Below are 18,163 nucleotides of genomic sequence, written 5' to 3' on the forward strand. Positions count from 1 at the left end.
TGTCTCCATAAGAAATTGAGGAAAGTTGAAAAACTGAATGATATGTGAAGGAGCTATAACTAGATATCAATCTCCATTTATGATCCAGGACAAGAGATATGGCATACAGTTCAGCAGTGAACACAGAAGCTGTAGAAGGGATTCTGTGCGCAACTACTGACCCATAGCAAACCATAGCAGAGCCCACTGAATTACCTGATTTGGAACCATCTGTATAAATGGGAACTGAATGATTGTTTGAAAGATATTCATTGAATAAAAGACGGTGCTTCCAATCTGGAGTATCTGCCTTTTTTAGGTGACTGAAAGAAAGGTCACATTTTGGGGCTGTAATAAGCCATGGTGGGATGGGCCAACCTATGGAATCTGCAATGTTATCCAAGGACAGACCCAATTCATCCAATTGCGCCGGATGCGAAGGCCAAACGGAGCAATGACAGATCGTCTGTTCTGAAAAAGTACTGCCCACCGAGGAAGGAAAACACATTTCCAGGTGGGATGCTTTGGTAAGGAATGAAGTTTCGAAGTATATTGTAAAGATAGTTGCAAACGGCGAAGGTGTAGAGAAGGTTCATGAGATTCAATGTATATACTTTGAACTGGAGAGGTACGGAAAGCCCCAGTGCAGAGTCGAAGTCCTTGGTGATGAATGGGGTCCAGCATCTTTAAGGCCGAGAGTCTGGCAGAGCCATAGAACAATGATCCATAATCGAGTTTCGATCTAATAAGAGCACGATATACCTTTAACATTGAACAGCGATCTGCCCCCCAACTGGTAGAAGAGAGAACACGGAAGATGTTCAATGCTCTTGTGCATTTGACCCGAAGCTGCTTTAAGTGTGGTATAAAGGTCAGTTTACGATCAAAGATAAGCCCCAAGAACTTGGTCTCCGGGACCACTGGCAGCAAAACTTCACCGATATGAAGTTCAGAATCAGGGTGAATACCCCATCAACGACAAAAGTGCATGCATACAGTTTTGGAGAGAGAAATTAAAGCTGTTTGCCAAAGTCCACTTCCGTACACAATTGAGGGCGGTTTGTAGTTGCCGCTCAATATATCTCATGTTTGACGACTGACATGAGATGTGAAAGTCGTCGACATACAGCCCATTCGCAACAGTGAGAGGGAGTTGTTCAGTGATGGCATTTATCTTTATACTGAAGAGTGTAACACTCAATACACAGCCTTGAGGGACTCCAAGTTCCTGTACAAAAGAACGGGAAAGTGTCAAACCCACACGAACTTGGAATCTCCTGTCCATTAAAAAAATTTTAATAAACATGGGTAGATGGCCACGTAACCCATATGTATGGAGGTCTCGCAAAACGCCATACCTCCATGTTGTGTCGTAAGCCTTCTCTATGTCAAAGAATATTGATACAAGATGTTGGCGGTTGAGAAAGGCTTCTCTGATAGATGTTTCAAGACGAATTAGATATTCTGTGGTGGAGTGCTGTCGACGGAACCCACACTGGGTGGGCGAGAGGAGGTTGTTCGATTCAAGGAACCAAACAAGACGAGCATTAACCATCCTTTCTAATGTCTTACAGAGATAGCTCGTCAAAGCAATTGGACGGTAGTTTGAAGGAATCTTGGGATCTTTCCCTGGCTTAGAGAAAGGTAAAATAATAGCCTGGCGCCAGGCATCAGGAAAAACATTCTCCTGCCAGATCCGGTTGAAAACAATCAGAAGGACATCAAGAGAAGCAGGAGATAGATGGTGCAGCATGTCATAATAAATATTATCAGGTCCAACGGACGTACTGGCAGACCGATGAAGGGCCATTTTTAGTTCCACCAGGGTAAAGGGACAATTATAGTCAAAGAAACAGTCAGTTCGAAAGGAAAGAGGTGATCGCTCTGCCGGAGTCTTGATGGCCAGGAAGGTGGAGAAACAAGCAGAAGTGCTAGATACCCGGCAAAAGCTTTCACCTAGAGTGTTAGCGATGTTCCGAACATCAGTCACCTCCTGACCATCAGAGAGTAAGATCGAGAGGGGAACAGAATTGTAGTGCCCATTAACCTTTCAAATCCTGTCCCATATGATCTTGGAACTGGTGGTAGAAGATATGCTGGTTGTGAACTTAATCCAAGATTCCTTCTGGCTTTGACGTCTTACCCACCTAGCATGTGCAAGGGCCCGTTGGAAAGCAACCGGTTTGAAAGTGTGAGATATCTACGAAAAGTATCCCAGGCCCGCTTTTGAGCCTTCCGTGCTAAGTGGCAAGCAGGATTCCACCACTGACGAGGATATCGTGGAAAACGTGTCGAGATTTTAGGAATACACTGAGCAGCTGCATGTATAATACAGTCAGTTACCGCTGCTACACAGTCGTCTATTGATGGCTGATTTACGATGGCAGGATCGAGTTCTGCGAGAGCAGTGAAAGTGGACCAGTCTGCCTGATCCAGCTTCCACCGGGGAACGCGGGTAGGGTGGCATTGACCACGGCCAGTCTCTCTCAAAAGGATCGGAAAATGATCACTGCCTAGTGGATTACTGTCAACCCTCCATGAAAAATGGGAGAATAATGAAGGGGAGCAAACTGAGAGATCAATAGCAGTAAAGGACTGACTAGGTGCATGATAGTAAGTGGAAGAACCAGTATTGAAAAGAGAAAGATTGTGATCAGAGAGCATCCGCTCTACAGATCGGCCCCTCCCATCAATAATAGCACTTCCCCAGAGGGGATGATGTCCATTAAAATCCCCTAGGATTAGAAATGGAGATGGCAATTGTTCAACGAGAGCATCAAGATCTGATTGATCATATGTCTCTCCAGGGGACAGGTACAGAGAACAAACAGTGATGGTATGACCCAAGGAAACACGGATGGCTACAGCCTCCAAGGGAGTGTTGAGTGACAAAGACAGGGTGGGCACGTGTTGATCAACCAACAGTGCCACCCCTCCATGTACCCGACCATCACACAACCTGTCATTTCTGTACAGAGAAAACTGCCGAATGGAGACAGTATCAGCAGTTTTGAGAAATGTTTCTTGTAAAGACAAACAGGATGGTTGGAAGCAATCAGCGTTTTGATATCATCCAGATTAGAACGTAAACCTCGACAGTTCCATTGTATCAAGGTGGCCATTTTTAATGATGGGTAGGAGAAATGGCTGGAGAACCCTTCGGTTTACGACCACGTCTTTTTTCTTTACTGTCTTTGTCGGAGGAGGTCTATTGACCTCCATGGATCCTGCCCTGGGTCGATTGGGCAGGTCTTTGTTGTTGGAAGGGGATTCCAGTGACTGAGGATGCGAACGAATGATTGTTTTGCATCGTGGGGTGGGAGAAAAAGATGTATCAGAAGAAATGCCTGTATCTGAAACTGAAGGATGTGGATCTTGAGGTTTGTTGAAATGTATGGGAGGAACAGAGATGGGTGTAGAAGTCGATTCAACCTTTTTAACCATGGAGGTCAAAAGGATTTTCATTTGTTTTGAAAACAATTCTCTTGGAGGCACAGAGAAATCTGTCTGCACTCTCACTGTAGTTGTGGAACAAAGTGCAGCAGCATATGTCCGAGATGGAGTGGCGGACAGCAATTTCCAAGCCTCAGGATAACTAATGTTACGAGTCGTTTTCAAACGCTGCACCTCTTTTTCCTCCAACCATTTTGGGCAAGAATGAAAGTAGGAAGGGTGGGAACTGTTGCAGTTGATACAATGTGGGTCCGTGTGACACTCATAGGCATCGTGGTCCTTGCCACCACAACGAGCACATGTCAAGGAACCACGACAGGACGTCTTTGAGTGGCCGAACCTCTGACATTGAAAACATCGGATAGAGTTTGGAATGTAAGGCACTACCCTGCAAATTAGATAACCTGCCTTGATGGTGGCAGGTGCACGTGGTGATGTAAATGTCAAAAAGAGGATATTTGTCGGCAGTGTAATTCCATCTTTGCGAGTGGAGATGTGCCTTACTGCAGAAACTCTGAGTGGAAAGACCAGCGAGAATCTCTGACTTGGGGACGTACTTCAAATACATCTCAACAATAACTCTTCTTGATGAATTCAAGGTAGCTTGAGGGGTAACCTCAATAGGTACATCCCCAATTGCCTTTGAATTCAAGAGTTCACTGTGTTGGGATGTGGATGTTTTAACCAATATGTCTCCAGATTGAAGCTTCTTTACTGACTTTGGAGAGTCAGCAAGTCCCTCTAGTCCCCTCTGAATAAAAAAGGGGGACATTTGCCCTAAAGGTTTTTCTGAAAGAGAATGTAATATAAGAAAATGGGGTACAGGTGTTATAGATGTTGAAGATTGCTGCTCAGAGTCTTCAAGACGTGGTTGTTTACCAACTGACTGATTTTTCACTGTTTTATTTAAATTTTTTGTTGGAGGATCCATAGGAAAAAAAGGAAAATTTTGGTACCTACTGACCCCACCCCTGAGGGGACGCACTACAATGTCATGCAAGGACATTGCAGCAACGCCAGGGTTTCATGAGCACTATACTCAAACACCAGCATCAGATATAATGTCCACAACATCCATTGAGAACTTCCAACATGAGTATTTGGTTGACACTAGCCCAAGTGGACCAGCCGAATGACCCAAGTGGGTCACCCAAAGGCCGCCCATCTACAGGAATTCATGGCCATTGGAAACCCTAAGAATGACAGACCATTTCCTGGGAAGAAACATGATAGCTCTTGAGATACAAATTGGAACATAACAACCCATCAGTTAGGCTTGCAAAGAATGGAACCATAAGAGGAGGTTGAGAGAGTGGAAAAGAGAGAGCTAGACTGAGACCTTCCTGGCAATTGATGTAGTAAACATCAAATGAATTGTCCATATGGATAATAACTAAATGGCTATACATAACCAAAAGAAGAAAATTATCCAAACTTCAACTAATTACCAAGAGAGTGATATGAAGGGTTGATTCATTTAGGGACCATCAAACTCAAAATCACCATTGTTAAGAATAGCACTGTACCCAATGTGGAAAGCAACTGTAAAAGAAGAAGGTCCAGATACGATGAAGGAATAGGAACACCATCACTGATATCGGTTCTGTTCAGCCAGCAGGTGAAATTAGTGTGAAGAGAAAGAAGAGGAATGAGGAAGGACAAAGTATCCTGAAAGAGATTCTATCAACTGTCAAGGGACTAAAGTATACCAAGGAGGCTGAAGTCTCTAAAAGTAAGTGAATCTCCCATGCAAAGTGAGAAGGAGAATATAAAATAGAGAAAAGCCAATTCCCCATGTCTCTCAAACAAAGAAGAAAAAGCCAGGCCCTGCTGCATGGAGAACTGAAGAATACTCCCCAAAGAACCAGATATGGAATTGTTGTGAAAAGACTTCTCTGGCTTTACTAACCAACCTAGATTATGGCTGTAGGAGGTCTTACAGGCCAATGAAAGGTCAAAAGTGAGAGCACTAAACAGATAAACTTGACCTTGACAAACAAATTTAAGGTAACATTTGGAAAAACAGGAAATGGGAATGGGTAAATAAGTATATAAAACATCCACAGTGGTAATCTAAAGACATAGAGCAACAGATCACCACAGGAGTAAGAAATGTCTCCATAAGAAATTGAGGAAAGTTGAAAAACTGAATGATATGTGAAGGAGCTATAACTAGATATCAATCTCCATTTTTGTTCAGAATGAGAAACACATAGGATGGGAACGAACTTCTAGTGAAGAACAAGAGATTTGTATAATAGCAACTTTGGCCAGTAAAACAGACATTCCATTTGAAAGACAGTAAGACAAAACTGGATCATTTGGAAGAGAGAAACAAAAAGAATAGGAGAAAAGGAAGGAAGACCAGAAAAATAAAGGTTAAGGACCTCTAACAAACACTGTACCAAATGACTGGCTCCAAAAGAACTCAAAGATCTGCAAACTGAGCTAAACAAGGTCCTACTATCCCCGAGTAAAGATAAGATAAAAATAATTCAGCATAGACATGAATATCTGGAAAGGAAGGAAATAACATAAAAGTCAGAAGCAGGGAATGAAGTAAGAAGTGAAGGAGACAGAGAAAGTAACATACTTGAGAAACCATTTCCCATAATTATGAAGAAAAGGCATAGAGAGATCCACAACAACATGGGTATAAGATTTGGCAAAAGCAGATGGTGGGAAAAGCTATCAAAATCCACTTTGTCATGAATGAGAAACATAGAAGGTATATCACATTGAGAAGAATGCAAAGGCTGTACAAAACACCCCACTTCCCATTGCACAACAGCTGTCACTTCCTCAGTGGGAAAGATAACCCAGATACCGTTTGTTATTAGCTGATCATGGACATCTTTTCTTTTCATGTTAGAAAATATGGAAGTAATTGTAACTTGTGAATTAATAATATAGAATACAAGGCCAAAAAATATGCAGGAGCAGAAATGTTGGAAAATGAAAATCAATCCATATTTTAATATTTTCACAATAATTTGTAAATTTTACAGATACTTCCATAAAAAGCACCTATATATCAAAAGATCACAAATGAAAGAAAAAGACTTGTACATATAAGTGTAAAATTGAAAAGGGATGAGAGAGTCAGCTGTGTTAGGAGGTTCAATTAGTCAAAAGTTGTCACAGTTGTCACTTACATGCACTGTAGCAACATCATGTAGGAATGTAAGGTTGATTGAGAGCCTGAAGGCTACTGGCAAGTGAAAAAGCATGCACACAGATGGTAACACTGAATAGAAAAGCTATGTACGAGAAGAGGTCAGGTACTGAAATAGGATGTTGACATGATTATCATTGTCATTAAATTTCATTTGTTTTCTTGGAATTAAAAAAATTTTTTATTAGCCACCACCTTAGTAGAGGAACAAATCTACACAAATAATTGCTCTTGTTATCTTGTTAACAAACTATTCCACTTACCATTTGATGCAACACAATAACTCTTACCTTGGTAATGGACTATTCTGCTTACCTGTTGATGCCACATATAGATTGCACCAGTTGTTCCACAAGTGGAATTCTTAATAAATTCAGGTAAACAACAAGACTGGGGAACCAGTTCTTTATTGGGCCAAGCAGATATCTTGTACCAGTCCTTGTATTCTTTCACACCACAACAGTCAAACTACGGTAATCAAAATTAAAGAAACTATTTACATGATTAATTGTGATCAAAAACATTCAACATTAACTCTCTAGTTGAAGTGTGCTAGAAATACATCTTTAGGTCACAAACCCAGTTTACAGAATAAAATAAAGCTATTATTATGAATAAGTTTAATTTTTACATGACTCATTTGAAAAAAGGTATCACATACTATCTTTACTGTATCAAAATAATAGTTGTCATATGGTCCATGAAAGAATACAATTGTCATGTGATTAGCTGCAGAAATTATATTACCATAATACCATAACATTTACCATAATGTACCACTACTATATAGATCCATTATAATAAACCAAGGTGAAAATTATCATAAGAGAAGTTCTGTTTCCAAAGTAACAATGTGTGTACATGCCATACAATTATTACAACAAGAACTCTGTGTCGACACAAGAGTAATGTGGCGAGTGTCATACAATCATGCTCTTACACAACAGCAACAATGTCTATGTCTATGACAAATTATTATTATAAAAGTTGTACTTTCAACACTAGCAATAGTGTGTGTGTGTGTTTATCCCATATAATTATTACCATGAATGGAGACTTGCCTCTCTACCAACCTCAACGGTATGTATGTTGGACATATGAAGAGCCCCGATTATCCACAACAGTGACAGTGCTTTTGTCTATTATGGAAAATGAGAACAATTTCTTGAACACATACCTAAATAAGGATGCCCTAATTTGTAATTATGTATTTAATCATTAGTTTATGGTAATTCGAACTACATCTATTGGTATGGTATGACAGGGTGTTGTGTGGTAATTATTTTAGTGTAGTCATCTTCCGTCCATGAGGTTCTCAATTGTTCAGAGAAAAAAATAATAAAACATTATTGATCTATAACTCTAAGATTAATAAATTCAAAATTTCTTTAGCTTTAGTAATATGATTTATAGGCATAAATTTAACGTATCCTTTGATATTTTCCTACAATTAAATATAACAAAAACATTGTATAAGCTTTGGCTTAATCATTTAGAAACATCAGTAGCAAGGCCAACCTTAGGACTCAGTGGTCCAGAGATTATATACTTCCAGTGTCCAAACTCGAGAACCTAGTCCTGAGTAGTCACCTTAGGTCCTGCACTTCTCACAAGGTACAGCTCTGGTTTGTACACCATAGGCCTAATCAACATTTTTTTTTTTTTAATGGATGAGACTGTCTAAATTTACTAACTAACCCCATGTTGTCGTTAAGTGTTATGTCATCATAAGCAACTCTTATTCATTCTTATTAAACAGAGGTCTGAGTCTAAGGATGTACACATATACTAGTTGGAATCTGTAAAGAGCCAATTACTTATAGTGTACTTGTTCTGTAAAATAATTTAATAAAATACATTTTACAATACAAGTTGTTGTTTTTTGTTTTTTTTTTAACTATAAACCAAAACTTTGTGATCTTGTTTTTCAGATTGATTGATTGATTTAGTGTTTTATGGCACAAAGCAGCGAGGCTATCTGCGCCAGACATTCGGTAAAAATGTAAAAAAAAAAAAAAAATAAATAAATAGATGTAGTAATAGACATAAATGGAAATGAAGGTAAAACAAAAAAGTATAAAACCAATGTTGACACCTAGTCTACAATGTTAAGATAGAAGGCAGAGTATAAGAAGTTGTAAGGTATTTACTCTAGCAAAAAGGTAATGATCATAACCCGCCAGGAAGACTAACAGGTAAGTTCAAGAACCACCTTCAGTCACCTGAAGTTGGTCTTTCCAGTCCTGGTTCCGGGTTATGTGTCATAGCAACCAGTATCAAAATGTAAAACAATAGAAGTTTTAAAAGATACATAGCAAAATTGTAACAATGAGTAGCCAAATGTCCAGTAAAAAGATAAAGTTAAGTAAATGGAGTAAAATTTGTAAAAGTAAATGAAGGTAAAAACAAAACAGCAATTAAAACAGAAAATGGTGTAAAAACCAATGGTGACATCCAGTCTTCAAAGTTGTAAAATATTTACTCTAGCAAAATGGTAATGATCATAACCCGCCAGGAAGACTAACAGATAAGTTCGAGAACCACCGTCAATCACCTGAAGTTGGCCTTTCCAGTCCTGGTTCCGGGTTATGTGTCATAGCAGCTATTATCAAAATGTAAAAGAATAAAGTTTTAAAAGACACTCTGCAAAATCATAATAATGAGTAGCCAAATGTCCAGTAAAAAGATAAAAGTCAAGTAAATGGAGTAAAATTTGTAAAAGTAATTGAAGATAAAAGCAAAATGGCAATTAAAACAGAAAATGGCTTAAAAACCAATGTTGACATCCAGTCAACAAAGTTGTAAAGAACTACCTGTAGCAGAATGGTAATGATCATAACCCGCCAGGAAGACTAACACGTAAGTATAAAAACCACCATCAGTCATCTGAAGTTGGTCTTTCCAGTCCTGGTTCTGGGTTACGAGTCAATATGGCCAGTACTAAAAAGTTAAGTAGTAAAAGTGTGAAATGATATGCAGCAAAAGTATAATAACAACTCGCCAGGAAGACTAACAAGTAGTTCAAACAGTAGCGTTAGTCACCTGAAGTTGGCCTTTCCAGTCCTGGTGTCGAGTTATTTAATGTTCTGGCCATTGTCCAATGTCAATTGAAGGAGAGAGATTAAACTGTAAAAAAGGAACCACAATTAAAAAGGTGTAATAAATAAATATGCAACACTTAAGTGAGATTAAAAAGATTAATGGCCATTAAAAAATTAAAAACTTTATCAAGGTGGACAGAGTCACCATCACCAATAACTCTGTCCAATGTTACAGACTGACCCTGGGAAAAAATATGTTTAAAATATTGCCGTTGTTGAGAATTGTAACGATGGCAAGAAAGTAAAACGTGGCTGTAGTGAAAATGATGAGTTAAAAAACTGTGACCAATGCGTAATAAGCCATGGTGGGATGGGCCAACCTATGGAATCTGCAATGTTATCCAAGGACAGACCCAATTCATCCAATTGCGCCGGATGCGAAGGCCAAACGGAGCAATGACAGATCGTCTCTTCTGAAAAAGTACTGCCCACCGAGGAAGGAAAACACATTTCCAGGTGGGATGCTTTGGTAAGGAATGAAGTTTCGGAAGTATATTGTAAAGATAGTTGCAAACGGCGAAGGTGTAGAGAAGGTTCATGAGATTCAATGTATATACTTTGGACTGGAGAGGTACGGAAAGCCCCAGTGCAGAGTCGAAGTCCTTGGTGATGAATGGGGTCCAGCATCTTTAAGGCCGAGGGTCTGGCAGAGCCATAGACCATTGATCCATAATCGAGTTTCGATCTTATAAGAGCACGATATACCTTTAACATTGAACAGCGATCTGCCCCCTAACTGGTAGAAGAGAGAACACGGAGGATGTTCAGTGCTCTTGTGCATTTGACCCGAAGCTGCTTTCAGTGTGGTATAAAGGTCAGTTTACGATCAAAGATAAGCCCCAAGAACTTTGTCTCAGGGTCCACAGGCAGCAAAACTTCACCGATATGAAGTTCAGGATCAGGGTGAATACCCCATCAACGACAAAAGTGCATGCATACAGTTTTGGAGAGAGAAATTAACGCCGTTTGCCAGAGTCCACTTCCGTACACAATTGAGGGCGGTTTGTAGTTGCCGCTCAATATATCTCATGTTTGACGACTGACATGAGATGTGAAAGTCGTCGACATACAGCCCATTCGCAACAGTGAGAGGGAGTTGTTCAGTGATGGCATTTATCTTTATACTGAAGAGTGTAACACTCAATACACAGCCTTGAGGGACTCCAAGTTCCTGTACAAAAGAACGGGGAAAGTGTCAAACCCACACGAACTTGGAATCTCCTGTCCATTAAAAATTTTTTAATAAACATGGGTAGATGGCCACGTAACCCATATGTATGGAGGTCTCGCAAAACACCATACCTCCATGTTGTGTCGTAAGCCTTCTCTATGTCGAAGAATATTGATACAAGATGTTGGCGGTTGAGAAAGGCTTCTCTGATAGATGTTTCAAGACGAATTAGGTGGTCTGTGGTGGAGTGCTGTCGACGGAACCCACACTGGGTGGGCGAGAGGAGGTTGTTTGATTCAAGGAACCAAACAAGACGAGCATTAACCATCCTTTCTAATGTCTTACAGAGACAGCTCGTCAAAGCAATTGGACGGTAGTTTGAAGGAATCTTGGGATCTTTCCCTGGCTTAGAGAAAGGTAAAATAATACCCTGGCGCCAGGCATCAGGAAAAACATTCTCCTGCCAGATCCGGTTGAAAACAATCAGAAGGACATCAAGAGAAGCAGGAGATAGATGGTGCAGCATGTCATAATGAATATCATCAGGTCCAACAGACGTACTGGCAGACCGATGAAGGGCCATTTTTAGTTCCACCAGGGTAAAGGGACAATTATAGTCAAAGAAACAGTCAGTTCGAAAGGAAAGAGGTGATCGCTCTGCTGGAGTCTTGATGGCCAGGAAGGTGGAGGAACAAGCAGAAGTGCTGGATACCCGGCAAAAGCTTTCACCTAGAGTGTTAGCGATGTTCCAACCATCAATCACCTCCTGACCATCAGAGAGTAAGATCGAGAGGGGGATAGAATTGTAGTGTCCATTAACCTTTCGAATCCTGTCCCATATGACCTTGGAACTGGTGGTAGAAGATGTGCCAGTTGTGAACTTAATCCAAGATTCCTTCTGGCTTTGACGTCTTACCCACCTAGCATGTGCACGGGCCCGTTGGAAAGCAACCCGGTTTGAAAGTGTGGGATATCTACGAAAAGTATCCCAGGCCCGCTTTTGAGCCTTCCGTGCTAAGTGGCAAGCAGGATTCCACCACGGACGAGGATATTGTGGAAAATGTGTCGAGGTTTTAGGAATACACTGGTCAGCTGCATGTGTAATACAGTCAGTTACCGCTGCTACACAGTCGTCTATTGATGGCTGATTTACAATGGCAAGATCAAGTTCTGCGAAAGCAGTGAAAGTGGACCAGTCTGCCTGATCCAGCTTCCACTGGGGCACGCAGGTAGGGTGGCATCGACCACGGCCAGTCTCTTTCAAAAGGATCGGAAAATGATCACTGCCTAGTGGATTACTGTCACTTGTTTTTCAGAATATAATGCATTACACACTTTGTAGACTTTTGGGGTACTTATTATAAATTTATGAACAATTATTAATTTAAAAATAAATTTCTTTAGTTGTTATTTTTTATCATTATCAGATGGTATTCCTTTGTAATATTCCCAAAACTTGTGTTTCTTATCGTGTTGAGTTTTTACTTTAAAAGAATTAGAGTATTATGCACATATCATGTTGTATTTTGTCACTAGTCATTCACATGAAAGAATTCTGTTGATTTATTTCATATATTAACTATCTATACTTTGATGTTGCTTATGTAAAGTATGTAAAAGAAGGTACATTATTTTTAACAGCTTTATTAGATATGCAGCCATTAGCTATTTTATTCCATGTGGAATATGTAGAATTTTTAGCTGTAATATGCATCAGTAATTCAATCCTTTAATGATACTCTCTTTACCAGGTTTACTGCTAGGTGTAAAATGCAAGCAATTTTACAAGAAACAATGAAATTGTAAAATGATATATTTCTAATTAATGACTATACACTATGTAACATTCACCTTTAGATTACAAAGCTCAAACAAATCTGTTGAAGGTAGGAATGTAACCTGTCACAGGTTGAACACATTTATTATTTAATACTTGTTTTAACTGTATTCTTACAAAGAACTTTGAAATGTATGAGCCAAGAGATTATGTAACTATCTTATAGTCTAGACATACATCTACAAAGCACCCATTGCATTAATGAAGATACAGGATGCCAAAGTTGAAAATTCTTATAGGTCATTGGTCACATGGCAATGCATATGACATTTTAAGTAGTTTTTGAATGGTTTCTTTTGAAATAAAGGACTTAAAACTTCAAATCACACCATACATTATCCTGTTAATTTAATTAACATAAATTGATAGTAAAGGTGCTTAATTACATACTGAATGTAACTCGGTGACATGTGCAGGATATAATTTAAAGGAGTGCCTGTGATTAAAGGGTTAAACCACTGTTACAAATATTTGAAATTTTTTCAGTCAATACAAAATAAAGTGACGAAAATTATATTTATTGTAAATGCAAAAACTTAAATGGTATAAAACAGAGAACTAATTACCTCAAACATTATTTAACTAGTATTCAGTTTCATTATCTTTCTGATATAGATTAGTTTTTATAAACACACAAATTAGTAAGTAAATTTATATACAATATACTTATTAAAAGAATGATGTGTTGCTGAAAATAAAACGAAAACTTGTACGTCAAAATGAAAAAAGAAAGAGTTCTGTAACTTTTGTGAAGACACACACACACACACACACACACATATATATATATATATATATATATATATTAAAATCCTGTCAAGATATAAATAACTAAACAAATGACAACTGACAGAAGCATATTTTAGAGTGAAACATATAGAAAAGATACCACGTTTCCTGTTGAGTGATTTGTATGATGGCCACTTTTAACAGTAATTTATATGCCTATATGTTCTCTGTGAACAGTAATTGTACTATCTTCATTTTTCAGCATTCACAGTTTCATAAAATACAGCTATACATCCTTGATGGGATGATAAAAAAATTCAAACACTGGAAACATATATAACTGAGTACAGACTTTTCTTCTCAAGAAATTACATGCTCAAAAATGGCTTTTTCACTTGAGAAATAATAATGGTCTTACCTTTTACAACAATGTACTAGTTTCCTCATTTTTTACATATACAAAAGAATGTGTGCATGTTTGGATATCACTGAATGATTACAATAAGGGAATACGTGTGTGTGTGTGTGTGTGTGTGTGTGTGTGTGTGTGTGTGTGTGCACATAACATATGATGGTTACAGTATGTGTAGCCTTGTTTCTCTATAAAAGAAACACTGTGTGCATGCCACACAACGATTACAGAAAGTGGAACCTTGCTCCTCTATAATAGAAACAACATGTATGTGCCATAGAAGTACTTACCATAAGACTAATCCTTCTACTGAACAGTAACATCATTTGTATGTCATAATTATTACCATAACAGAAGCCTTGGTTGAATAATAGCAAGTATATGTGTTATATAGCTACTCCTCAAGATTAAAAAATATACAAAGAATTTTTCTCTGTGATACCACCAGTACAAGTATTGTCCAACACTGTTCCTTTGAATACCAATAATATGTAAACTTCAACAATATGCATACATGTTAGCAGTAATCCTTCTAGTATGAATAATTCATGTATACTTTAGTAGTGATCCTTCTATACTGAAAATACATGTATAATTTAGCAGTGAGCTCTCATATTTAAGATAAAAACAACTATTTATGTATTCTAGTGCTTTACCAATGACTCTTAGAGTACCAGCAAATAGCTACACTAAAACTGTAAATTACAACTATTATAATATTAATTTTGGATTTGTATCTGATTTGTGGGTTTTATTTAGTTATAAAGAAGTCTGAAAAACATGACTGTCAAGTGAATGTAAGAAATCTAGAAGAGAGGTTTTGTTGATTTATGAGCATCTTCTGATAATAAGTAGTTGAATTGAAAACAAAATATAACATTTTCAGCATTGAAAAGCATAAACATAGAAAACATTATTCATTTGTTGTATACAAGTTCACTTTTATTTGCGATATGAAGGAGCCTGTGGAATAACACACTAACTGGCTACTCAAACGAAAGAGCTGATGGTAGTTAGGTCAGAAAGAACATCAAGCTGAACTCATTTTGTCTGATGTTGATGTAGAAGCCAGCTATTCTTCTGCTACAAGTCCAGCTCAGCAACACAAAAGAAATCTTGGTAATCTAACACTGATTTCTCAAAAAACTAAGTATTTATATTAAGTGGACTGTCTCGCTTTTAGTAGTAATTACCTTTAAGTGAATATCATCCCAAATATTCTTCAATCCATTTTGGTTGTTCTTGGTGTATTTGTCTACAATCCCTGCTTTAAGTTCCTCTTGTAAAGTTTCTCCTACCTGAAAATGGAAAGTCTGCTAATAATCAAGTAAATCTAAAAACTATATTTTAAACCATTAAAAGAAACAGAAGAATGAAACAAGTTTATATTTGTTTAAAATAAAGACTTATAAAAGTCCAAAGAAAGTGGAAATTGTTAAAAAATGTTTTTTAAAAAATAACAACCATCTTCTTGTGTTGCCCCCTAACAGAACAGCAGTATGTCTGCAGACTTAAAATGCTACAAACCAGGTTTTAATGGCCAAGCTACTGCTTTGTGTAGCTTTGTCCTCAACTATAATCACTTTGTGGGTATTCAAAATGTTATTTTATTACACAGTAACAAAAAGTAATTTTTATATACACGTCTACTCACATGTTTCCTGTAAGCAAAGCCCAAAGTTCCTGCTGTGAATTCCAAGAGGAAAACTAACACAACAATGACGAAATACTGTGAGAAAACAAAAAAACTTGGAAATCAATCACAACCTATCAATGATCTGAAATTTTATGGATGAATTTTATTTGTTTTGTGGAGAAAAGTACAATAAAAAACTAACAAGTTCTTTTTGTAACACATGATGCAATGTTTGAAGAAAATCTTCTCATTCTGTTATTATTATTACTATCAGGGCCACTGTCTCTATAACAGTTAAAATATATACACCTACACATATATTTATTTATATCTTCAGTTAACCATTTTGAAAACCATGCAATATAAATGGAAGAAAATGTTTTTTGCAATATTTGTTATTATTTCTTGTTTCGTATAAAACAAAATTATGTTGCTGGTAATAGGAATGGTTAGTACTATTTGAATGATTGTGTATATTTATTAGAAAGGAATATAACATACAGCTGAATCTCTTCTTTTTTTTCTTAGATATCGTATGTATGTTTTTATAAGGTACCAATTTATGTCAATTACCAAATTCTTTATATAAGTTTAAATTAATTTCATACAGAACACACAGTCATTTCATTTCATGCTTAAGAAACTCTTACTTTTAATCTAATTTAACAGTTCAATCAACATTTTTACTTACTGTTATCAAAAGGCATTTACTCTCAAACCAAGAACCACAACAACCAAGAAATCCAACCAAGAATGTGATGACACCTGCAGCTATGCACAGACTGTCTGCACTCAATGCCCGATAAGAAGGTAAAAGGCTGGCAAATCCTCCATAAGCCAGGTGAAGCCAAATTCCAACTCCTAATATACCACATCCTATAATCTAAAACGTTTTATGTTAGTTTCCATTATAACGAATCTTTGATATAAACAAAGTATAGGATTAACATATTAGCCTAAATTCAGGTATTTTATAAATTAAAGATCTTTCTGTGAACTACACACAGAAGGTAAAAAAAACACAACAAGGAAACGTACTAACATTAATATATTTAATTAAAACTGTTATTATATTTTAGTATAAGTTATTAAAATACCTAAAAAGGCATTTACTAGAATATTTTAACTTGCATCCTTACCTCTGTTATGTATTTGCTGTTACATATTTATTTTAATACCTACATTTGTTTCAGTTTGATCCATGGGATGTATATTGTTGGATGTGTATTGCACAAGTCTCATCTGCTCCTAAAATTTGTAGAAGATTCTCGAGACCAAGAATCAACAATACAAGTTTTAAGTAAACACTAGCGTGTCATTGAATACTGTTGAACGTTTAAGAATCTCACTTAATTGGTATAAAAGCTAGCCAAGAGACAGTAATAGAATACACTATTGCTGGTTAGCTACAGTCAATATACTATAAGTCTCAGAAGCTATAACTGTGATTAACACTTAATAATTGGAAAACTACAGATATCCAACTAGGAATATTTATGGATTTTGAACAATATGAAATGTTCAACTTCAGGGAATTAACTTTGGACATTGATGTATCTTCATCAGTAAAAAGTGAGCCTGTAAACTGCATTAGGCCAAACAAGAATAGAGCTAGCCAGCATTACAGTCAAGTGAAATACATTTATGCATCAATATACAAGTAATTTGTGCCTCGTGGACCTAGATTGTTGATAAGATATTCAGATCCAGGCCAGTTAAATAACTGAATACTGTTTGCAATTTTCTAAAATTTTTGTATTTAAATAATATTTTTAATAACTATTTCTAATTACTATTATAATAAACTGTATTATTTGTACATTAAAATATATTTGTGTTAAGAAAGAAAATTATATGTACTAATCTTATTAGCAACTACCATAATTTAATACATATCAACATTCAATTAGCTTTTATATCAAAATTTTCGGCTATTTGAAATCACAATATTCTAACATATGTAACATTTTAAACTGGAGACTCACCCAGGATACATTATAATGTGTAACACCTCTGATCTGTTGACTTCAAAGAAAGACTCTGTACTAATACTTTTACAGGATAGAAGCATCTTCCTAACAAGTAGCAAGATATCAACTATTGGCTCAAACATTAACTATGAAAAAATTAATTTAACTGTTTAAAGTAAACTACAACAACATACCAACATTATATACCACCATAAAATACTGCTACCTCCATAAAACTACTGTTCTTCAATGCTTACTCTACTAGAAAAGCTACCCTTGACTGGTTACTCTATCAGAAAAGCTATTCTTGACTGGTTGCTGTACTAGAAAAGCTATTCTTGACTGGTTACTGAAAAGCTATTCTTGACTGGTTACCGTACCAGAAAAGCTATTCTTGACTGGTTACCATACCAGAAAAGCTATTCTTGACTGGTTACCGTACCAGAAAAGTTATCCTTGAGTGGTTACTGTACTGGAAGGCTACCTCTGACTGACTAATGTAGTGGAAGGCTACCCATGACTGGCTATTTTAGTACAATGATATTTTAAAATTTCTATATAAAGATTCTATAGTTAGCATTGTTACCATAATATAGTATTTGAATCAACTTAGATCTCTTAAGGTGGACCAAACTGAATTGTTATGAGAAAAACTGGACAAAATATTAATAAAATATGTATACCAATTATTGTGGGATAT

The 18,163-nt window shown here is 36.9% G+C and overlaps 1 protein-coding gene across 5 annotated transcripts in view; it reads right to left on the reverse strand.

The window, feature by feature from the left end:
- Positions 1-18,163, reverse strand: part of LOC143234128 (tetraspanin-9-like) — a 64,662-nt gene that overhangs the window by 23,317 nt on the left and 23,182 nt on the right. For all 5 annotated transcript variants that reach the window (XM_076471219.1, XM_076471215.1, XM_076471218.1 and 2 more), the window contains 4 exons: positions 16,185-16,376; positions 15,512-15,586; positions 15,051-15,155; positions 6,923-7,075 (listed from right to left, as the gene is read on the reverse strand). In XM_076471219.1, coding sequence (XP_076327334.1) covers positions 6,923-7,075; positions 15,051-15,155; positions 15,512-15,586; positions 16,185-16,376 — 525 coding nt within the window. The remainder of the gene's footprint in view (positions 1-6,922; positions 7,076-15,050; positions 15,156-15,511; positions 15,587-16,184; positions 16,377-18,163) is intronic.

The sequence above is a fragment of the Tachypleus tridentatus genome, chromosome 12 (genome assembly GCF_004210375.1).
Source record: "Tachypleus tridentatus isolate NWPU-2018 chromosome 12, ASM421037v1, whole genome shotgun sequence".
NCBI lineage: Eukaryota > Metazoa > Arthropoda > Merostomata > Xiphosura > Limulidae > Tachypleus > Tachypleus tridentatus.